General features: G+C 48.1%; 5 protein-coding genes across 5 annotated transcripts; 2 read left to right on the top strand and 3 right to left on the bottom strand.

Annotated features, from left to right (window-relative positions):
* Positions 1-11,888: 11,888 nt before the first annotated feature.
* EI90DRAFT_3133946 (uncharacterized protein) lies at positions 11,889-12,440 on the bottom strand (the record flags this gene model as incomplete). Its single annotated transcript, XM_039064612.1, has 2 exons — positions 11,889-12,165; positions 12,226-12,440. 2 exons carry the CDS (start codon positions 12,438-12,440, stop codon positions 11,889-11,891), a joined length of 492 nt encoding a protein of 163 aa, XP_038909447.1.
* Positions 12,441-14,157: 1,717 nt separating this feature from the next.
* On the bottom strand, positions 14,158-15,316 carry EI90DRAFT_3021370 (uncharacterized protein; the record flags this gene model as incomplete). Its single annotated transcript, XM_039057643.1, has 2 exons — positions 14,158-14,205; positions 14,228-15,316. The coding sequence occupies 2 exons, from the start codon at positions 15,314-15,316 to the stop codon at positions 14,158-14,160; spliced, it is 1,137 nt and encodes a 378-aa protein (XP_038909446.1).
* Positions 15,317-16,784: 1,468 nt separating this feature from the next.
* Positions 16,785-17,343, top strand: EI90DRAFT_3085309 (uncharacterized protein; the record flags this gene model as incomplete). Its single annotated transcript, XM_039062126.1, is given in 3 exon segments — positions 16,785-17,098; positions 17,109-17,167; positions 17,178-17,343. 3 exon segments carry the CDS (start codon positions 16,833-16,835, stop codon positions 17,339-17,341), a joined length of 489 nt encoding a protein of 162 aa, XP_038909445.1. The 5' UTR covers positions 16,785-16,832.
* Positions 17,344-17,970: 627 nt separating this feature from the next.
* On the bottom strand, positions 17,971-18,803 carry EI90DRAFT_207902 (uncharacterized protein). Its single transcript, XM_039052530.1, has 4 exons — positions 18,612-18,803; positions 18,496-18,546; positions 18,291-18,432; positions 17,971-18,229 (listed from the first exon to the last, which is right to left on the bottom strand). Exons 1-4 carry the CDS (start codon positions 18,708-18,710, stop codon positions 18,105-18,107), a joined length of 417 nt encoding a protein of 138 aa, XP_038909444.1. The 5' UTR covers positions 18,711-18,803; the 3' UTR covers positions 17,971-18,104.
* A 677-nt stretch (positions 18,804-19,480) lies between these two features.
* EI90DRAFT_3085299 (uncharacterized protein) lies at positions 19,481-20,189 on the top strand. Its single transcript, XM_039062125.1, has 3 exons — positions 19,481-19,540; positions 19,599-19,761; positions 19,818-20,189. Exons 2-3 carry the CDS (start codon positions 19,620-19,622, stop codon positions 20,093-20,095), a joined length of 420 nt encoding a protein of 139 aa, XP_038909443.1. The 5' UTR covers positions 19,481-19,540; positions 19,599-19,619; the 3' UTR covers positions 20,096-20,189.
* Positions 20,190-23,720: the final 3,531 nt, after the last annotated feature.

Raw genomic sequence — 23,720 nt, 5'->3', positions numbered from 1 at the left:
CCAATTTGCGGCAAATGCGGCAAAATAGGGCAAACGAAAGATTGCCGAAGACACAATGTAACAAGCGATGAAAAACCAAGGCACATAGCTGCCATGGAGATCGCGAACTCAATGGATGAAGAGTTGAAAGGCTCATCAGATGAGAAACCAGAGAACAACTCTGGTAACTCCGAAGCATCAAGCTTCGAAGTAGAGGACCCATATGAAGGACCTCAATACTCACCCGACTCAGAGGGTGAGGAAGTCAACGTCGGGACCATAAGAATGGGCCCAATGTCAGTCGTCAACCATGATGACATAAATTATAGAATCAAACTGGCTGTAGCACACCAGTTAGAAAACATGGCAGACAAAAAAGTTGCCGAAGCCTTGGTGGAAGCACCAAGAAAAGACGCCTTGGGGAAATACACCAAAGTACCCAAGGAAAACAAGGACAAAGGGAAGAAGGACCATAAGTCCATCGAAACCCAGTCCCCCTTGTTTGATGCGAAATTCCGCATCTCAAAAGACGCGGGAAAATACCCCACAAACAGATCGCTCTCAACGAAGAGAACGCTAACGGCTCACATAAAAATAGCAGGCATAAAAGCCTATGCGCTATTCAATAGTGGAGCCGAAACAGACGCTTTATTGCCGGACTTTGTCCGCACGGTCCACATCCCAATTCTCCAATTGGAGAACCCAGTCGTCCTTCAAATGGGGACGAAAGGAACAAGATCACAGATCCTGTTTGGAACCAACGTGGACGTTGAGATCAATGGCCACGTAGAAAAACACTACTTTGATGTAATTAACATCGACAGATACGACGCCATCTTCGGCGCCCCCTGGTTAAACAAAAACCAGGTAAGCTTAGACTTCCGGTCCCACAAAGTGAGAACGGTGAACAAGGGCAACATAGACACCCTTGGAATAAGCGAAGACCGTGTGACGAGATCACACGGATGGAAAACTCGAGCAAGAGCTCGAGAACAACCAAAAAAGAAGCCCCCCTGACAGGGAGGCGGGATTGAAACACACCTCAGGGTAATCACAAGAAAATACCCTGAAGGTTGGCCCAATCCTAGTCCGGAAGGACTAGAACTTCCAGATGTACCACACCTGGAAGGTCTCTCCATGAACAACCCCGAGTTCGAAATACTCAGGGAGTGGTGGAGAGAAAAATTTGAAACCGTAATGGCGCCAGCACCATTAGAAATGCCTCCCTTGAGGGAGGTGAACCATCGAATCCCATTGAAGGATCCAAACAAGAAATTTTGGGAAAACACCCTGAGATGTCCCACAGCACTGCAGGAAGCACTAGCGACCAAAATAGATCGCTATGTAAAAGCAGGATGGTGGTATCCTGCGAACAGCGAGCGAGCATGCCCGCTACTGTGCATCTGCAAAGCAGATGGATCTTTGCGCACGGTAATAGACGCGAGGAACCGTAACTCAAACATGATCCTCGACATCACACCAATGCCAGACATGCGACTGATCCAAGAATCAGTTGCCAGAGCAACATACCAATCCAAGATCGATATGTCAGATGCATACGAACAAATACATGTGGATCCAGACGACGTCCATAGGACGACATTCTCCACGCCCCACAGGACGTACAACTCGAACACGATGCAGCAAGGAGACTGCAACGCTCCCTGCACCTTCCAGTGCGCACTGACCTGGGAACTACGAGGAGAAGTAGGCAAACACCTACACGTCTGGTTCGACGATATATTCACCAGCACAAGCTCGGTGGAAAACCACAATAAAGCACTATTGTGGTTATTCACTCGCCTAAAAGGGGCGAAATTCTACATAAGCTGGAAAAAATTCCAGCCATTTGCCCCAATCCTAGATGTTCTAGGAAGCCGAGTGGACGAACAGGGCATCCATGCTCAAGTGGATAAAATGGAAAAAATCTGCAACTGGCGAGAGCCAGTAGACCACACAGGAGTCCTAAGATTCCTGGGAATGGTAGAATATCTATCGATATTCATGCCAAACATCAGCGGTTACACAGGACCACTGCAAACAATCTGCTCAAACAAGCAGACATTCAGGTGGACACCACTCCACCAGAAATGCTTCGACGAAATCAAACGTCTAGCATGCAGGGCTCCGATCCTGAAGCCCGTCCAGTGGAACCCACCGGAAAGCCTCTCAGAAGAAGAGAGGACCAAACTCCACGTCTGGGTCATAACAGACGCATGCCCAGTGGGCATGGGTGCATTAATTGGACAAGGCGAAAGGTGGCAGACTTGCCGCCCGGCCGCATTCATGTCCAAAAAGTTCACCAACACACAACGTAGGTACTTCACCTACGAGCTCGAGGCACTGGGTGTCCTCGAAGCACTCATGAGATGGCAAGACGACCTCATGGGAGGCCGTGAATTCACAGTAATCATGGACCACAAAGCGTTGGAATATTTCAAAGCGAAAAACCACAACTCAGGGAGACACCTGAGATGGCAAGCCTTTTTCGCAAGCTTCAATTGCGAAATAAAATATGTGGAAGGCCACAAAAACAAAGTGGCAGATGCACTCTCACGATACTACAACTCGTCAATGGACAAGGATCTGCATTTCGATGACTATGTGTCGGTGGACATCCACCTGGACAAAAATGCAGAAGACATTATCCCCGACAGAATTGAGGAATACGAAGAACTGCTACTAAGCAGTACCCTGAGTAAAAACTCAGAGAGAAAGAGACTCGCAGTGATACATGCGAGAAATACCCTAGAGGAAGCTCTAGGGGGGAGCGCCCAAAATCTGGAAGAAATCATAATTCCAGAAGAGAACCTTCGAAAACAATTCGAAGAAAAAGACCTCATTGAGGCAATGAAATCTGGATACTTGAAAAGCCAGATCCACTGGGAAATCCTAGAGAACCCGGGGAACTTCAAAAACTTCTCCGTAAAAGATGGGCTGATAACCCGACTTGGAGAAGGAGGAACGACCCAAATAGTAGTCCCGAAAGGAAACTACGAAAGGAAGTCCATTCGGGGAATAATCCTCGAGAACATCCACGAAACACTTGGACACCTAGGATCCAAGAAAACAGTGGAAACCCTCCGTCGACACTTCTGGTGGAAGTCGATGAGAAAGGACACCCACAAGTTCTGCAGGTCTTGCGGAACTTGTCAAACGACAAAGAAAAGCACCAGGAGAAATCCCGGAATGCTTCACCCACTCCCGACCCTGGAGACACCATGGTCGTCAATAGCCATGGACTTCACAGGTCCATTCCCAACAAGCTTGGGATATGATTACCTCTGGGTAATCATGTGTAGGTTGACATCCAACATCCACCTAATTCCAATAAAGACAACAATGAACGCACTAGAACTAGCATTCGTATTTCTTTGTGAAGTTGTAAGACTCCACGGTCTACCACACTCGATCATATCAGATCGAGACTCAAAATTCACATCAAAATTTTGGTGTGAACTACACTGAATACTCGGTGTACAGTTGAAATTCACAACTGCATTCCACCCACAAGGCGATGGCCAAGCGGAAAGAATGATACAAAAAGTAGTACAAATACTACGCACGATGGTTAGACCAGACCAACGCGACTGGGCAGCAAAACTGTCGATGGCAGAATTCGCAATCAATGCAAGCTTGAACACATCGACAGGATTTGCCCCGTTCAAATTAATCTATGGCCATATGCCAAAGATGTGCCTAACAGCACCACTCTCGGACTACCCAGGAGTAAATGACTTCGCTCAAAAAGTGAAGGAAAACCTCATGGCAGCACACGACGCGATAATACATAATCGTGCTGCTCAAACAATCCAGGCGAATAAGAAAAGACGCCCGGATCCACCTTTGAGAAAAGGCGAGCTTGCATACTGTCAGGGCACACCCGCCTGACCCGGTTCCACCTGGGCCCACCTGGGCCCACCTCACCCGCTCACCCGCTCACCCGCTCCCCGCTACCCATCCTTCCTCCCTCTTCCCCTTTCCTCCCTCTTCCCCTTTCCTCCCTCTTCCCTCTTTTCTCTTCCTCCTTTATTTCACTCTCCCTTTCTGTTTATTCTTTCTATTTACACGGACCACCTTCCCTTGTATCATTGTACTGCTGACCCGTCCGGCTCGGACACCCCGGGCGACCTCCCGCTACGCCCAGCACGCGCGGACGCCCTCGGGATCCCCCGCGGGGATACCCGGATGGCTGCGGCCCTCTCCGCAGATGACGTGGCACCTGTCACGTGACCCAAGCCGCATGTACATAAATGAACCTGAAGTGGGAACTGAAGAAGTAACCTTCTTCTCACGTTTTCCACTTCAGGTAAGTAGTGTAGTTCTTCCTTTTAATAACAATTCACGTTTTCCACTTCAGTCTAAGTGGCCAGGGACTATAGTCCCAGATCGGGCCCGTCAGTACGCGCGCCCGCTTCGTCCCCCGAGAGGGTCCCTCTGCCGGGTGCTACAGCCAGGCCCCCTCCACCCCGGACGCGTCCCTGACACATACTTATCCATGGATAAGCTGAACCTGCCCAAAGGCAGGGCAGGAAAACTAAAGCCCTTATACATAGGGCCTTACGAAATTCTGGAAACATTTCCAGAAACGTCAAACTACATCCTCAAGTTGCCACCACAACTTGAACAACGCGGAATCCACCCAAGATTCCATGTATCCCGGCTCATACCTCACAAGCCGAATGACCAGGAAATCTTCCCAAATAGGGAAGTAAACATATTCTACGATTTTGGGGAAGACCCCGATCGCGAAGCAGTAGTTTGCGAAATCCTAAACCACATGTGGGTTCACAACGAACTCTGGTTTAAGGTCAAATGGGAACTAGGGGACACCACATGGGAACCCCTAGGAAATTGCAACGACCTTGTCCACCTGGATGAGTACCTCACCTTACAAAATGTAAGGGAACCAGAAAAACTCCCTATCAAAGAAGACAGGGAACTCTCGGCATCACTATGCCCCCAAAAACGGAGGCAGAGGAAGTAAAGCCGAGGGACGATGGCCCACAGCCAAGAGCATGGGAAAGTTCTGGGCGAGTAACTCGCCCGGACAGCCACACTATGTACTAGAGATCACATGGGCTAGGTGAGTAACTCACCTAGACCACGTGAACCACAGGCTCACGTGCAAAAGAACACACAACTGCGGCGAATCCCACGCACGCAAGAACGAAAACTCCTCCCACCACCACGAGTAACTTAACGATGAAATGTCGTTCTCTGGGGGAGGCAACCCTCGGTTCGATCCAAACAAACCACCAGATATCGAAATACGACAACCTGGGGAGCAAGGCTCCCCGGAACAACAACAACACCAGGCACAGATAAGCGCCATGGATTACACGACGCACGCAGCACAAATGAGTGCTGCAAACCAACAACCATCCACATTGCTAACAGGCACCGCATACCCCCAGCCTCCCCAAAGAGGCTTCCAACCATATGCGGTGCAAACTGCACCGATGGCACAACAAGCGCCATTCCAGGGGCAGCATTTGCTGCTGCAGCCCCAGGCATACTCCCCAGGGAACTTCCCTGGCCAGATCAACCCCTGGATTAGCCAATTTGGCCCAGGTCCAACAACACCCCAGCCAAATGCAGGCTGGGAATCGGCCATCGCATCAGCGGTAGCTGCTCAGACAGGTCAGCTCCATGAGGAGCTGAAAGAGATGAAGTCCCTTGTAGGAGGAAGACGAGGGAGCGACAGTGGCTCCTCGTCCAGACCGTCCAAACGGGCATGGTCTGATAACTTGAGGGCATCAGAAGACGCCTGCGACCATTGCGCCCACTGGAGGCGCGAATACAACAGAGCACGAAGAGATGCTGAGGGCATCTTTGACTCTCTGAAAGACACAGAGAGAGAAGTCGATCTCCAAAAAAGGGAGATCAAATTACTGAAATGCGAGCTCAGAGAGGCACATGCACTGGCAGACCTCGCTGCCAAACCCATCATGATGGGGGCCTCCCAGGTCAGGGGGAAGGGATACGGTTCCGGGCCTCATGAGGCGCGACCCCACATGGGGACTAGCGCATCAAGGGGTGGGGCACCGACTATCCCACCACCCCGTGGGCAGGCGACTCTGTCTGGGTTGCATAAGGGCCTGCCCTCAGAGGGGCAACCCATGTCGAGGGGAAGAGGGAGAGCGGTAGGCAACCGACGGCAGACCCTAAAACGGGGACCACTGCCAGAGGCAGCGGGCTGCTGAGTATCTCAGCACCCTATGGGCAAGTTACCCTGCAGGGAAGTGTCCACATGCTATACGAGACCGCCGAACTCAATGAGTTCGGCAAAGTCGAAGCTCCAGTCGACATAACAATCGACCCCAACTTCCCCATGAGGAGAATAGCGGGGTCAGAAGCGGCGCATGATGCCGCATACGCTTGGTGGACAAGTGTGAGTGGGAAAGAATTCGTACACTGGTACGAACAGGCCAAAGCCACCTTCAAAAGCGGCAAGGTACACAGAACCCTTCGCGAAAAAGCGAAGGAAACCGAGAAATACTTCTTGGGACTCCCGAGTATCGCAAGACTTGCGGAGGAATATAATTCCCCAGAGAATAAAGGAAAAATCTCCTGGGAAAGTCTAGGCAAAGCTGCCTACTTAAAGTCCCAGTTCAAACCACTCAGGACTCCTGAGGAACATGCCGCAAGAACTGCAGAACGGGAAGCGACAGCTTCCAAATACCGGGAAAGAGATGCAAGTCTCCATGCTGGACAACCAGCCCAATGACCATCCTTCCCCACGGGAAGAACGGTAGACCTACCGTACTCTACACCTGAGCCAAGCAGCTCAGGAACACAACAACCCGCTCCCACCCAGGGAGCACCCACTTCGTCGAGCCCACAGCCCGAGAATGTAGCCCAGGCTACGTCATCGCATCTGATGCAGCAATCGGATGTCCAGATGAACAACCCAGAGGAAAACCCTCCTCCGGGGCAATGACTCCACCCTTGAGAGAAGGGAAAGTGACATGGTAATATGCCATTGAGGTGCCCGTGAAAACACCTTCCCCCAACTCGAGGCCCCACACACAATACTGTATGCAAGGAACCGCAAGTAACAATTGCGGAAATCTCCACTCCGTCAAAAGACCCACATCCACCACCGCTCATGTGTAAACACCACTTACACACGAACCCTCACAGAACAAGTGAGGAACACCAAAGACATACAACCTTTGGGTCGAAATTCATTTTCGACAAACTCCACCATTTTCTTTTCTCTCCCTGCAATACCAATGTATTGCCGTTCACTTCAAAGTAATGGCCCACACTCATTCATTCCTTAAACCCCCTCTCTTTTCTTCACCGACATGTACAAAATCGCCCACTTTAAAGTGGCGACAACAAAACACTCATTGATAATTCCAAACTCAATGTAAATCAATTATTAAAACTCTGTTTTATTCACTATCAACCTTGAATGCATCACAAATGCAACGCAAGGGGGGAGAATGTCAGGGCAATAGCCCCGAACCCCGAGTCACATGTAAATGAGATACATATAGTCACGTGGGCAAGCGGGAACCTCCGGGTAACTGCTTACACACCACCATAAAATACACAAACTTGTATCACTTACAGCCTTGTGTGCTAAAGCTACCCTAAGACCTCACACATTCAGTAATCACGTGTGTCGTTCCCATAGTCGTTCATATGCGGGCACCGTTTTCGTTTAATTGTTCAGGATTTATGATATGCGCGGGTGTTTATTTCTTTCATATGGGCTTCTGTGATTTATTTCAGATTTTTCCCTCATGATCTAAGGTTGTTTTGCACTTTCCGTGCTTTGTTTTGACCGGGCTCTTCCTTATTTGGACGGAAATTGGTCTTCGCAATCTGCTGAAGTGCGGATCTCGGTTCCGACGGCCGGTTCCCTGTGCATCGCCACCCTCACATGTCATTATACATGATGCAGATTTCTATATTCCCGTCATGGGTATAACTTCACAACGGCTGGACCGTTTGGGCTGAAAATTTGCATAACTATAGTTCCCCATTTTTAATAATTTCTGTGTAAATTTCGTTCTATGTTTTAATTATGGATCCTACGCAAACATTGTCTTTTCCCTGAGCTCGGACTTTTGATGTTGCTATTCCCATTATTGGATATCTCATTAACGCATGATCCTTTAATTATGAAACTTTGGGAGGATTAATATTAGATCCCTTCCTTTCTAATGGGCCATCAAGCTTGTCTCGGTCGTTACTAGTTAATCTTCGCGCTTGCCTTTTAGACATTGTCCTCGTTTTGCAGGAGTTTTAGTCATATCTCCGTCGTTTATGGGTAGTTTCCCCTGTAATTACTCTCATTGGGTCCGTTTGGGGGACATCTACATTTCCTATCATAAACCCGACTTTGAATTTTGCATTAGTTCCTGAGGAATCCTTGTTCCGTGGTACTTCCATCCTTGGCTACGTGTGCGGACGTGGGAAAGTAGTTTCCGTGGAGGTTCTCTGATTATTTTTATAGTCAAATCTTGGTTTAATATTTGCTATAAATTCCTCCGAGAATTCCGTCTCGTTGATGGTAAGCTTGAAGTATTTTTGCTATTTTTCTTTCTTTCGATTTATCGTGTGTAGTCATAATAATTCGTAAAAATTCGTAAAATTCGTTAAAATTCAGGTCCTTCTATTTTCTCATATCTACTTGTCATATGAGGTTTTGTGATTTATCTGGCATATTTCCATAATGGGTTTCCATAGTGTGGCCGTTATTTCTCCTACACCATACAATTGAAAAAGTAATGATGCTTTGTCAGTGGCTTGTGGTGGAACTGGCAGAAGGGTTACCTTGGTCAGATGTGATGGAGTGCCATAAAGCTGCATCAAAGATGGTTTCTCCCTTTCATGCAGAAATGGATGAGAATGACTGTCGAGAAGTGCTTGCTGGCCTTTGCACAGGATCCATTCAGTATATCGTTGCTACTGTTAGTGCTAATGTCGGAATTGACATGACTGTTACCAATGTCATCTGCGTCGATCTTCCCAACTTGGTCAAAGAATTGACACAATGGGCAGGATGGGCAAGTCGGGATGGCAGTGGTGGGATGTTAGTCATGTATGCAAACGAAGATCTCTGGGTCATACCTGCAGAGCACCGAGATTTGAAGACATATGTACCACCAAGTGAAAAGGGTCTCACAGTGGCAAAGATCGAGCGTCGTGACAAAGTACAAGCAATGGTACAGCCTGCACTGGTCGAATTCTTCAATCCTCGCCCCAGTGAATGCCCCCACATGGTGCTATGCCGATACTTTGGCAACGAGTTCATGGAAGTGGCACACTGCTGTGAGCGGTGTGAACCCGGACTGCTGGAATCTCACCTTTCCATTGTAAAAGACTACATCACCATTGTTTCCACAAGAATACCGAAAAGGAGTAAACAGGTTAGCCGCTTACCTGGGGAGAACTTCCATAAGCCAACAAAGGACCTTCGCAAGCATGCGACAGGCCAACTGTTGAGTTGGCGGTATGATGTCTGGAGAAAGCGACCATTCAGCTTTGATTCTGATATCTCACCTGAAATTATTGTCGGAGATAGTGACATTCGTGGCCTTGCAGAGCGGCTATACACCATCTCCACATGCGAGCGCTTTGACTTTGTGGTCAAAGCCTGGATATCAGTCACCTCCATGTCAGAGGCCGAGATGGACAGACTCTGGGAGAGGGTTCAAGCACTGAATGCGGAATTGCAAGAGATTATCATTAAACGCAAGAAAGTAAAGGGGGCACAGAGAAAGAAGTTGACAAAGGAGGCAAAATGCGAAAAGTCCCCAACATTGCATGCAGGTGATGGTGCCAGAGCCATGGATGGTGACAGGGGGTTGGTGTGCACGACAGGGCCCAAGGGGCCAGGGCCAACAGGGGTAAATGGAACTGCAGCCATCGAGACGGAAGATGGGGGGAGATCAAAGCGAAAGAGGGTGAGATCGGCACGTGGCCTGTTAATGGATGAAACAACACAATTAGAAAAAACAGATGCATACGCAGCTGGGCACTGATTTGTAAGTAGAATACTCACCTATCAAGTAACATATTTATCCAGAAAGTTACTCAATGCTCCATCACAGAGTTTTGCATAGCCACCCAAGAGTGTGTTGATTGCCAAGTAAGATTGGGATCGGTTTGGGTAATAGAGATGATGTCACTGAACCAAGTATGAATGACCCAGTAAGTTGATGTCCACTGTCAGTTCAGCATCGGTTCGGGTTGATATGGTTTTGTGAAGACCAAGCTGATCCTTGATTGTGTTTGCAAGTTGACCGAGTGGCATGATGTTCAAGGAGACAGCCTCTCGAATGAACCTTGAATCAAACCTTGCCAAGCGCCCATTATGCACTCACTTGATCACAAGGTTGTGGTGCTCCTGAAGGAGATCTCTCTCCTTTCGCCCTCCAACTAGCCCTGATACATTTATAATGTACCAGTCAAATACTGCCTTCTTTGTTGCTGCCATGAAATTGAACCATAGGTCAATTGCTTGATGTAGAAGTTCATGACTGTAATTGCTTGCCCCAATGCCGAAGAACCACATGCGCAGCCACTATTACTTGGTCAGTTGGTACCGCCTAATCCCAAATTCCAACTCATCCTCACCTTAATCACTTCGAATGTCCATCCTATGTCTCCTTCCTTCACGCTACTCTTGAACTCCCAGTAATACAGCAAATCTCGCCAAAGAAATGCATTGTTGTGCATCAAAATATCGCTGTGAGTGTTGTTTGGCATCTCAAAGGTGAGACATTCATTGTCGAAGGTCAAGTCGATATTCGTTGATGCCCCAATATGATCATTAGTGTTGCTGGCCTCATCATCACTTTCATCTACACCATCTTCATCGCTTTCACCCTCCTCACAACTGGCTCTGACCAAATCAGATGTGATTGAGGGTTCTTCCAGCATCGGGAAAAAAGAGTCCAGTTGAGGATTGATGAAGCGAGCGAAGTATGACTGGCCTTCACTTGCATCGGGCAACAAGGCCATGTAGCCAGAACATGTTGAGCCAAATGCGTGGTATTGTCATGACCAACAAATCCCGGGGCTCCGTCAGTGGTGAATCGATGCCAATAGGCGAATCTGCCGACCCGAAACCCAATCTAACCAGCCCCCAATCTGATGTCTGGCCCCCTGCCCTATCAACCATGCACTGCATCCAGACCTCCACCTGCATCCGGACTTCTGCCCACATCCGGACCTCCACCTGCATCTGTACCTCTGCCCACCTCCACACCCTCTGGACCTCTGCCACTCCTGGTTGCCCTCCACACCCTGTGGTCAGGCCAACACTCCCCTCCGACCTTGCTGGCCATCATGCTGCCTTTGTTTGTGACAACACTGACGGACCACCCTCTGTTGAGGACTTGTCAGCACTGCACTGATTTCCATGTCCCTTCATGGACTTGTGTCGGCACCGCACCGACCCCGCTTATTTGCGGACTTGTATCGGCACCGTGCACTGACCTCCGCTTTTCTCTGGCCATCTTGTCACTCGGCAGCATTCATTCCTTGCCAAGTGCCTATATTGTTCATCCATTCATTCGCTCAGCTTGCCAATATTGGCACTTGATCCGCTTTTGTTTAGTTCATTGCCTCCCATTTCCCAGGCTCTTGTCCTTCATTCAGTTTGACAATCCCCGCTTATTTCCATGCCACTGACCGGTCCTTCTGTGTTTCCCTCCTGCCTATTTATATCCTGTAAATACTTTTGGGGACCTTAGTCTGAAATCAACTAGAGTACCCCCCCTGTCTGGTCTGAGTCTCTCCTTCTGCAAAGGGGGCTTCCCCCCTCTGAGTCCGTGCTCGCAGAGTCTGCGCTCCTCCTACAGGTCCGCTCCGCCTGCAAGTCTTGTTTGAAGTCCGCTGTGAGTGTCAATCAGTAAATACGGGATCTCCCCCAAATGTCAAGCTCAGGGCACAGCACTCCACCTGAGTCGCTGAGGCTGCGATCCCACTCTGCTAACCTTGAACAGCACTTCCGGACGCGCCACATATTTCCGCCCATATATCCGCACACGCACTCCAACAGACCTCTGCATCACCTCCGACCTCAACTCAGACAGAACCCAATCCGTCTTCCATCCATCTTCTGACAGTTTGTCCGACTCTGACAATATTCCAGTCTCTGACAGCATTCCAGATTCTGACAGGTATGCATCATGAGCAAGTTGGCAGAGATCATCGAAACTACATGAATGGAGGAAGTTTCAAAGATTTCTGCCGAAGCATATGTCTAAAAAAACTTACAAGTGAGCTGTGAACAAGGAATTGGGAAGTAAGGAATACCAAATATAATTTAGTGTCATCGCTGTGAGTACAACTTCAATGAGTCTCTCAGCGGGATAGAAATCAACTTTGTTGGGATTTAGATTCCGGCAAAGCTTATCAGCAGCAAAACAAAGACCGATGTCACCCTTTTCAGTCTGTTCTGGCCAGTGAGCTTTAACTATGCCTTTGAGCATTGTGAACTTCATGTGCCAAAGTTCGATAAGTGGCAGGACGTAACGATTGGAAGAGAACCAAGAAGACCCTGAAGCTGTGTGATGCTTCAGGGTTCAGATGCGTGAGATCGTGGCCTGATCACCAGAGAAAGGTATGAGTCATCCTTCAACAGCATGTGGAGGGATGCCAAGCTGGCGTTCAATGATGTCACAGATTGTCTGATGGTTTCTGTCATATCCATACAATCCCAACCTCCACTCCGGGCTCCCAGAACTCCAAACTCCGACTTCTGAAGCCCTACTTCCCTTCCATCACCTTCTCCTTGCCGACAACCAAGAGGTTATCCCACCTCCGGCTCCGACACCACCTTTGGTCCAACTCTGGAACATTCCAGGTCCGACCCCAACCATAACACCTTCCAAACGAATACACAAAACCTATGCTCCTGACTCCGGACCTCCACTCTGGAATCCCGTTCGCGTCTCCATCTCCGGAACCTCCGGTCTTAGCTCTGACCTCGGACTTTGACCCCACCTCCGCTTATACCCATTGTATTGGTTAGCTCATTCCATTTAATTACGTTTGCCAATATTCCGGAGTTTAACTTCCGAGTTCAGACTTTCCGGACTTACGTCGGACCTTGCAACTATTGCATTGCTCCATTCAGTTCCACTATTCTCCCTCATTCCTATTTGGGCTACTGCTTCCTTTCTATTCAGTCAGTTAGCCATTCCCCACTCCCAACCTCCTTCCTTCCTCCTTGGGCCTTGGCCCTTCACTCCTCCTTTGGGAAACACCATTGAGTCAAACCCTTGACCCTCGGTGTTGTCCCCTCTTTCAGCTCCCTTTGTCTCCTTTAGGAGTACCCTTGCTCCTTTTGATTCTGGACCCCTCCTTATATACAATGTACATAGTAACTTGTAACCTCAGTCCGAAATCGACCTGAATTCCCCCCAAGAGACTTTCCCTCTGCTAGATCCGAAATTAGGGACCCCTAGGACAACCAGCAATGGCACAGCGCTCCGCCTGAGTTGCTGAGGCTGAGGTCCTTCCATGCTAAGTCTCTGATTCCATTCCGGAGTCGTCCGAATCCGCACGTTCTAACAGTTTCCCATAGTAGTTACCTCATCGAATCCCAATGTCTCAAGGGGGATGACTTCGGTGATTTGGTTTGGTGTTGGGTGGATTGCAACAGTTTGCCTGAAATTGTCGAAGTCGATCTTGTGTCACCTCAGGCCAGGTACGTGATTGAGTAACAGACGCAATATGTTAATGACACAGACATTTTCTAGATGTTTTCGGTTGACATCATCCCAGATCCTTGTCAACGTGATGTCATCATGTTTGACATGCCACTGGCATTCCTTGTATTCAAAACCATCAAAAGCCTCTGCAGCCATGCCAGGCTGCATGATCAAGGTAGCGGCAGTCCCACTTTCCATAGATGTCTGTGAAGAGAGAGATGGCCACCAGTCTTTATGGTACTGATTGATGTTATCATAGACAATGTGAAATGAAGCCAGTTTGTTGACCCAGTTAGTCCCTATGCTGCGAATTTTCTCAGATGCAACTGCGCTCATTGAGTATAAGCGCTTGAGGTTGAGCTACTTGCAACTGAAACCCCAATGTGGCCAGCAATTGACTGTAATGACTTTGAAGAATTCTCAGAGAACATGAGTAATCCCATGATGCTCTGGAATTTGTTTAACCCTTTATTGCAAAAGTACAGTAGTACCATCAGCACAACGGCACATCCCTTACACGATCATTAGTTATTGGCAAGTACTGAATCAAATAATTCACTCACTGAATAGGGATCTCGTACATGATTCACCCCTTGCCCCTTCCCAGAGTCACTTAATTTCCGTTCTTTTAGCTGCTCTGCTCTCTCCCCACCAATGGCAACCCATGTCAACAACATCCAGGTCACAGGTGCAACACTGATGGCCATCTTCTGGACTGTGTCAACAGAGAAGTCCAGGACTGTATCCCAGCTAAATCGGGTCGTCGCTGTGTCCCTTGTGCGCAAATAAGGGCTTTTGAGTAGAGCCCTGACTTCTGTCTCCATCCGGTCAACAATGTGTGCAACAAAGTACTCCTGTAACTTGCTGTACATGTTTTTGCTGTGTGACTGAGTGCCTGGCTGAGAACCCATCATTGGAACGACATATTCTGGCAGTGTGTCATAGGTGGATTCATACAATTGCTGGGGCCGGGCCCATGGATGACTGTATAATGCATGGACAATATCAACCGGGTGGTTCTTCAAGGTACGTCCCCCTATAAACCACTTGAGCATCTCTTTTGCTGATATACTTAAGTGTGTGGTATCCCCAAACAGTGTAATGAGAAACTTGCCAAGGGTGATGTTCTGCGATCTTAGTATCGACAGTATAAGTTCCACTGTCACCAGCGGCTTGGGCCTGGGCTGACCATCCCTCAGGTTTAATTGCTCAAAGGTAGAGCTGTAACATGTAGGGCACCTTGAGGTGCTTCGGTGTTTATCAATCTCCATTGGTGTTTGGGAAGGACTGGATGCCGTCCATTTGGACTCAGCGGGATTGAACGAGTGGTGGCTTCTGGCACAGTCATCTCTGTTATGCCGTTTTGATGGTGAGAGTGGTTCCGGTGGGCTTCCAATTGACTCTACCCAATGGTTGGCAATAACAGCAGCTCTGCCTGAATTCTCACAGATTTTTTTCATTGGTGAATCTTGGTCCTCTGCAGCTTTGCGCTTGGGATGACCTCGTGATGGAATTGAGATTGCAGGCACGTAAGTTTCATTGGGGTGAGATCTAGAAGATATCCCCTGTGGTCTGTAGCCTGCCAAATTCCCCATCTGGCCGGGCACATGGAATAGAGGTAGAGCAGGAATTTTGACTTGGAATGCATCCATTGCGGGATCGAGGCGGGAATTTGCATTTGTTTGTACTGTAAATATAAACAAATAATTTCCATCCCGAAGAGCTCCTTCTATTCACTTAGACTGTATTGCTTAAGTAACACATGGCAACGGTGAAGACCCTTTCCAACTGTGACAACCATTCAGTAAAAATCCACATTCATGAACCGGGGTTTGGTTCCAGCCTCTATATATTATTACGAAGTCATAGAGGCTGGAGTCCTGCCTAGTTCCTGGCTGTCTGGAACCCCGAGACAACGAAGTTCTGCCATGTTTGATGCAGCATTGAGGAGCTTCAATAAATATACGTGAGTTGTCAGGAGGCAAATTCCCTTCACGGGTTTTGAAGGAGGGCCGCAGTAGGTCCACAGTGTACAGCACCACGATATCTCTCATCGAGTCCTTCGTCACATTCTTGGCCATTCATAGTCTCCCATCACCCATGAATACCGACCTCGTGCTCGACAAACATGGGAACTAGCTCGATGCGATATTGGAGAAACGTTCCTCCTAAGGCAAATTCCTTCATCGATAAACACGACGGTGTCCATGCTCGTAATCTGGGCTCTAATATAATTGAAGTGCCAACCAATAAGCTTGCCGCAGGACACAACGACAAGCGAGATGTGCGAGTAATATGACTGTCGCTTATCGCACGAAAATTGTCCAAGGTATGGTTTATGTGGTCAACTCCCCCAGATGAGGTCGATTCGCATAACAATCGTGAATTGATGCCATTGTCCGCTTCGCAAAGCGAGTGTGAGATGGTGGCAACGATCAATAATACAGCCCATGGAGGACTATAGGTGCTTAGCCCTCTCCTTTTGTGTGCAATTTGCGGAAGCCGGGGAAAGGGAATATTGGTCCAAGTTGGCATCAAAAAGTGCTGATGCAAGCAATGTCACATTTTATCCAACACTTTCTGCGCTATGCTTTGTTCCGCCGCATCTCGGGGAACTGCATATTTGATCGATACGGCGATAACACAAAGCTCATAGGTATGGACGTCACGTTGCCGGGAACTGTGTCAGAGGGAGGGTGAAAATGGAATTTTTCAGATATCAAATTTCCTGCACCTTTCGCTTGAAAAGTTGCTAAAAATTACTCTAAAAACCCGGACAATGCTTCAAGGGTTGGGTCATCATCGAAGGGGGGCCGCCACACAGCTAGTAGTGGGCTGGTGCATTGTGTGTCCCAGGAAATATTACGTCCTCTGGGTTCCCCGGAAGCCAGAAGATCAGGAATACTTATGGTGTCCAAAGTCCGACCCAAAACCCAGAAGTCTGTCAGGCATTGGGTCTAATTTAGCGGAGAGAAAGTCGGGTGATTACGGTTCTGAGCGGAATTCGGGGTCCTGCTCGCAGTGGCTGTTAACGTTGTCTACTTCGTTCTGCTGTAGTATGCCGACTAACCAGCAGGCCAATCTCTGGACTAGCGCCTACCAGCATGCGACCTGGAAAGGGATCTAGATCAAATCCAAGGCCGAAAGCCCATTAGAATAGTGAGACGCATGATACCGGGTACAGAGAGAATATGGTCAGATGCTCAAATCACTTTGAAGAATATCCGAACGAATATTCACGCCGGAAAACAAACCAGGCCAACACGGAAAGAAGAATGGGTCGAAGACCACAGCACAAGGGCCCGTAGCACAATATGGGGACGAACCACTTCACAAGGTAAGCCCATCTACAATGAATCCCCCTCCTACATCATAGGATTCCAGAGGGGGCGAAGACGGAAGTGTACAAACACGCGCAGCCTGACGTACAGCCCCATGAGGCTTCAATATAATCAACCAAATCCCTGCTTTTTATTTAGCTCGAGGTGCCAATTCGCACGCGCGATGAGACAGGAGAGGTTTCAGCCGCTGCCGGGCACATCCGCATGACCGCAGATGCATCCTGGCTACCCACACGACGCGGCGGTACAGAAGGAAAACGAAAACACATCAAAAGTATACATGATGACCACTGTCCTAGGACACGGGAGTGCCGAGGCCGTCGCAAACAACTTTAAAAGAAGAGATGACATCATGTGGACAGGTAGGACATGATTTTGTGAGGAGGCAAGAATAACGGAGTTGGTCAGCGCGAATCAAACACGGACAGCCACTCACAAGCATAGAAATCATGGGCAGGTGACCAGCCTCTCTTCAACAAGAAATCAGAGAGGTCTGCGAAGTATCGTGTCGCCCCCGACCCTTTTCTTTGAATTTGTTCTATCTGCTGTTGGTCGGTGGACTTCGTCAGGGCAATGGTCCAAAGCAGAGGTTTAGGCACTACTTCATTAAGGTGATTTGGAAGATACAGAATGATTACATAGTATGCGGCGAGTATCAATGTCAGTGCTAGTGCAATGTCGAAGTGCTCAGAAATGTGACAAAAGTACTTGGGGTAACCAGGGTGCAAAATGCTTTAGGGAATCACAAAGAGAAATCTCATTGAAGGGCGTGGGTGTCCGTCATGGGAAGGTTAGATGTAGGGCTGCAAGCCGGACATCATCAACGCAGTGACCTAACAAATAGTATTGATGATGAGGACTGATCACCATTGTCGACTTCCAGCGGCACAAGGGGTATTCGTCTCCACCACAAGCTTCCAACAGCGCCGCTCCTTTGGCATAAGTTTTGGTCAGATGCGCAAGTCGGACCTTGACATGCCCTGCTGATGGCTTCTTCGAATGCGTAATTTATGTCGTCTGTGAACCTGCTCAGCTTTTTCCATGACGCTGCTTTCAAACTTTTCGTAAGAAGGGCCAGAAGTCGAGAACGCAAAATGCTTCAACCAGACAACGGGACTCGACCCAGAACAATATCAGCCCCACAAGTTAGGAATAGAGTTTTCATTAAGAGCTCACCAGTCTGGATTTCGCTGGGTTCGACACCACCATTCTTATCCCAGCATTCTATGTAACATCAAATGAACGTGAGCAACGGATAGCACTTTTGGGGTCTTCGTATACGTACTTCCATGAAAGTAACTCGGAAAGATGTCTTGATTGGTTCGATTGTATGTGCCGATCGCAAAGTTCGCGTACAGAGGTGCCACAAGACGCACCGCATCAATTTGAGCTTCTCCCAAGAAAAATTGATTATTTAAATCCCGATTCTATCGGAATAACAACGCGCGTTACACGCGTGCTTAGGTGATTCATTGTCGTGCTTCACTCACGAAAGCTGCCAGGACCTCTGCGACGGGATGTGTATAATTTGAAACACAAGCCTACAAAGAAATTTTCCTTCAGGAAGCTGCCAAGCAATGGGATACAGTCAAGATCGGAGGCTAGCTTGAGTGATCCCAATGATACATTCGCCTCCCCAAGCTTGCACAACATCCAGGAAAGCCACCTGGGCTCCTATTAAAGCTGCAATTCCAACTCTGAACATGTCCAACGGGTGGATAGGGCCAGTCGTAGAGATACTAATTGTTCCCGATGATCGTACGTAGTATCGAGATCGAGCACTAGTGGTGAAGCGACGAATTCCCCGAATCACGTGAGTGAGGTTCTGCGACGGCTTCGGTCATCGTACCACTTGTTGGATGAACAGGCCATGACGACGCGCATATAAGTAATGCTCATACCGGTTATTGATATTATGCTGTCCATGCATATGCCACGTTTCACTGTTGCGCTTACGCTACTCCGCCCCACGTGTACAGAAGGCTCCGTGAAGGCTGTATATCGCCAAAGACATGCCCGCGTTGTTGATGGATGGATTTATCATAGAGGCTGGAGCCATTTCCACTCATGTAGCATTGAGACACCCTGTATGGCACAGATATTTCTCTTGTTTCGTCGCGCATGTTTTAGACCACCTTCATGTATTGGGATAGAAGCTTTCTCGCGAAAGATATTCATTCATACCTTTTAGATATTTGATATCATCCATTCATGTGCATGACAATATAATTAATGTGTGATGGTCACTTCGCTTGCAATGCTCTTGATCGTTATTTACCTTGCTCGTACATAAGAACATTTTTTCTTCGCACCCCTCCTAAAATTGTTCCTAGTTTTCCCAAGCATGGTCAGCCATTTCTCGTGAATATCATTCATATCTACGAAACTATCTCGCCCATAAGTACAAGCGTGACACCTTAGATACGCAAAATTGTATTTTATTTCTCCTTAGACACTGTAATATTCTATATAATACTTTGAAGGATGCGCTCCCCTTCTCTTCCAACCCTCTGAGTGCACACGCCCAAAGCTGAAGTAAGTACTCCCTGATTCATATTACGTACCTACTGACGCCACGCACGTTGGGTGCCAGTATAATAGCACCAAAGTCACAATGCGATTCTGGAATGCTCTTGTCCCAATCGCCCTTGTTCCCGTTGTCGTAGCTGATTTTCACTATACCACTGCCGGGTGCTTCGACCACATGGGAGTCCCTACTATTCCATCGTTTCTGGCTTTGCTCCCCTCAAACCAAGGCGAGCCGAAGTCCAAAACGGATTTTGCTCCTGCTTAACCAATATTTGCCCAACAGACTCATGTGACGATGCAACGAACCCGAAGTCCTTGTTCTACCAGCTGCAGAATGGCCAAGTCACATACAACAACCAACTGACCACGCTGCTTTGCGGTGCTAACATTACGGTGGAATACCTCGACCCTCCCATTTGGAGCAGCTCAGATGGAGGACATGGTCGGTGTTACGGGCTTTCGGGCGGTGTGAAATCAGAGAATTGCACTAATCATGCCAATCTAAAGGGCTATTGCTCATTGCGGGATGCAGGCTTCTGCGACTCGTACTTGTGCAAATAACCCGGCGCACAGTGACCAATGCAGACGTCCGAAATCTTCGGTATCTGGACGCTGGCTGCCTTGTCACGAGACTTGTTTATGTTTTTGTTCAGAGTATTGTTGTATAAAATACTCTTGAAATGATGATTGCCATTTTCATCAAACTTTATGATTCAGAGATTGCATTCCACAGCACTCGTGCGCCGGAAATGGGGACATGACTCCAGTGAGAGCTTCAGTACCGTTGAGCAAGCGACGACGATGATGTGACACCTGACCAGCCTCTCTTAGGCCCAATTACTGTACTGACACAACCAACAACATCAGGAAACCCCCGAGGCTGATTGAGGTGATTGAGATCATTTCAATGTCACACAATTTACAATCACCACAACCAGGTCCCCTGATTACAATTACACCAATCACATGGGTGATTGAGCTGATTATACTGATTGTACTAATTGTCACATTTCTCTTCTACATGTTGAAGTTCATCGATAAAATTATTATATATTTAAAAATTATGTTATGTACATACAGGCATGCAAGTAACTAATACCAAAACACAATGGTGCAGAACAATAGGAGGAAAGCGAAATGGGTGAAAATACAATGTAATTAAACAAAGCAAACACACACCTCAACCGCTGGACCGTTTGGCACCAAACTCAATTGGAAGATGGGGCTGGATCTCCTCTATCAAACAAGCCTAGGTTCATCGGAACCAGACATGTGGTTGTTGAGTATGCGCAGAAAGAAGTTGAGGTTAGTGAAATACAATATAATTAAAGAAAGCAGACACCCACCTCAACCACTGGATCATTTGGCACCAAACTCGGTGGGAGGATGTAGCCAAACCTCTATATCAAACGAGCGTAAGTTCATCCGAAACGGAGGTGTGGTTGTTGAGTACGAGCTGTAAGAAATTGAGGTTAGTGAAATACAATATATTTAAAGGAAGCAGACGCGCACCTCAATCGCTGGACCGTTTGGTACCAATCTCTGTAGAAAGGTAGAGCTGGATCTCATCTATCGGATGAGCTTAAAATCGTCGGAAATGGATGCGTGGTTGTTGAGTACATGCAGTAAGAAGTTGGGGATAGTGTCGTGTGTGAGAAGTTAAGTTGGGGTTGGATGGAATGACTTGAAAAAAAAGAATATGGGAAGGGAGCATGTTGGGGAAGGGTTGGGTGACTGTGGAAGGGTGTTGGCCCATGAGCACAAGTAAGGAACATCAGAGTGGAGTAAAAAATATTGTGTTGCATAGTAAAGAGACATGGGTGTAGATATGAAAGGTTATCTTACTAGTTTGGGGACGGTAATGTTCCGTTCCCCCATTCACCTCAGGCCTCAGTAATCCATCTAAGTATATGCTTGATTTGGCTGTATATTGACGGGGTAGAAGTAAAGGCTAATCTCCCTTTTACAGCTACCCCGAGGGTTTATATACAATCTTATACATTCTCGGCACAAATAAATAGAGAAGCTTCCGCGACGCTAAATTAGCGTCGCGACATAATTATTACACAACACAACATCAACTGATGTTGTGGGCGGAATATAGACATGGGCCGGGGCCTCACAAGATAGCATGAGGTGGAGTGAAAAAAAAAGTTACAAGTTGCAAACCAATTCATTTGAAAACTGTACAGCACCTGGAGCAAACAAATGGACTTGCGATTGTGATGATTGAGATGATTGAGAGTAGTCGATTGGGCAGATTGGGCAGATTGAGCACTTGAATTGCTCTCAATCACCTCAATCGGCCTTGGGGGTTTCCTGATGAACTGGTCACACATCACGCAGGGCAGCCAGTCCAGTAATTTTTGAAAATGTGTCATGTCTGGTAAGTTACTAGAGTACTGACAAGCTGTCAGGACCTCAGGACATACCTCAACTCTCACTCCCCTTCTGGACCTCCTACCTCCGGACCTCCCCTACCACACCTCCACCTCCTTGTTGTTGGTAACCCTCAACTTGTCTATCCACCCTCCTTCTTACTTCTGGTCTCCATCACCTCCAGTGGTCATGTACCTCCAGTACCTCCCCACTCCTACCTTACCTCTGTTGGAAAACAGCGCGCTAGCGCGGCCGTGCGAGTTTTCGTACAGCCACATTCCCACGGCCGAGCGAGGAACTCGCCCGGCCAGCCACATCTATTTATTCATTCTTTTGTATTCATTTCGGACTATCCCGCTCCTAAACTACATGGGAATTACCGCTCATTGAATAACTTTTTCCCTTAGTTCTCTTTCGCATTACTTGCTTGAGACTGAGTTGCCCGCTTTGCTAGCAATCTCATATTACTTTAACCTCTGGTCATGTTACTCCTTATTAGTTTATCATTTGATATTTTCTACAACCCCAATATTCTGGACTATGACTTCTGGGCTCCAGACTCTTCTGGATGCCTCCCCTTGTAGTTCCCCTGCTCATTCATAGATGGGCCCAGGCCTTACCATTCAGTTGATTTCTAATTCTCCCACTCCACAACTTCAGATGTAACTTGGGCTTTTCATCTTTTCTATATTTGTCATGTGGAGTCTTTCTATTTACTTCTCCTTCCCCTTGGTAACCCTTGGTTGCCTTTGGATCCTTTTATCTCTGCTATATGTATGCATGTACCACTCTAGTAAATAGTTCCCCCCAGTTATAATATTAAGTCCTTGAATCCAAACCCTCTCCCAGGATGTCTATCGCATTCTACTCATCTGCTGCTCCACCCTGAACCAAGAACTGAGTGACAGACGTGTCTAAAGGTGCCTTGGTATAAACCCCAATGAATCGCATGACAAACGATTGACCCTTGCTAATGCCTCCATTGTTAAGTAGTGAGGGGGGGCTTCTGGCCCCCTTCCACTGGTGGCCTCGGTTCCTCCATCACCAGCTCCCCTGACAAATTGGGGACAACGAGGACGTAATGGGCACAGTGCTCCATTCTGAGTTGCTGAAGCCAAGTCCCTTCAACACCCCATCACCCTTGGAGCTCCGCCCCACCTGCAGCCTGTCTCCGACCCACTGTTGGATGACCCAGAATATCGAGCTCTGTCAGGGCATGGGAAATGTTACCGTGACTCGCTGTTGGCAACCATTAAGGTCCGCTGTCTTGGTGTAACAGCCCATTGAGGGCAGGGTTGACAATCACAGCAAAGGGGCCCGGTTTCAGCTTCAATGACTCGTCTGTGAGCATTGCACCTTGTACTTGATGTGGCCCCAATATTTCAGAGTACAGAGGGTGTGACTGAGTCAGACAAGAAGCACAGGGGGTAACCCTAGTTGATTTTCAAACTAAGGTACAAGGTAGTGTACAACCGGTATTTAAGTGTAATGGAATGAATGTGTCATATCCATCCCCAGCCATCGACTTCCGGTCCCTCCGATCCCTCCGGTCTAACTCCGCTCCTTCCTCACTAACCTCGGAGCTCCTGTATTCCGCAATCCTCTCGGTACCCCTCGATGGTCACCACCCCCTCATTTCAATTTATTACCTACGCCTCCCTAAGTACAGAGCCCCAAAGACTTCCGGACAGCTCCGACGTCCGCTAGTGCACTCCCACCTCCGCTGGGCAATACACTCGCCTGCCCTGCAGAGCCCACCTTCGGGCCTATCCCTCCTTTCCGTTTCTGGGTTATCGCCTGCCTTTCC

This window comes from Cantharellus anzutake (genome assembly GCF_015039405.1).
Source record: "Cantharellus anzutake strain C23 chromosome Unknown EI90scaffold_110, whole genome shotgun sequence".
In the NCBI taxonomy this organism is placed as follows: domain Eukaryota; kingdom Fungi; phylum Basidiomycota; class Agaricomycetes; order Cantharellales; family Hydnaceae; genus Cantharellus; species Cantharellus anzutake.
Note: the sequence above shows the minus strand (reverse complement) of the source record. Positions and strands in the feature narration are given on the sequence as shown.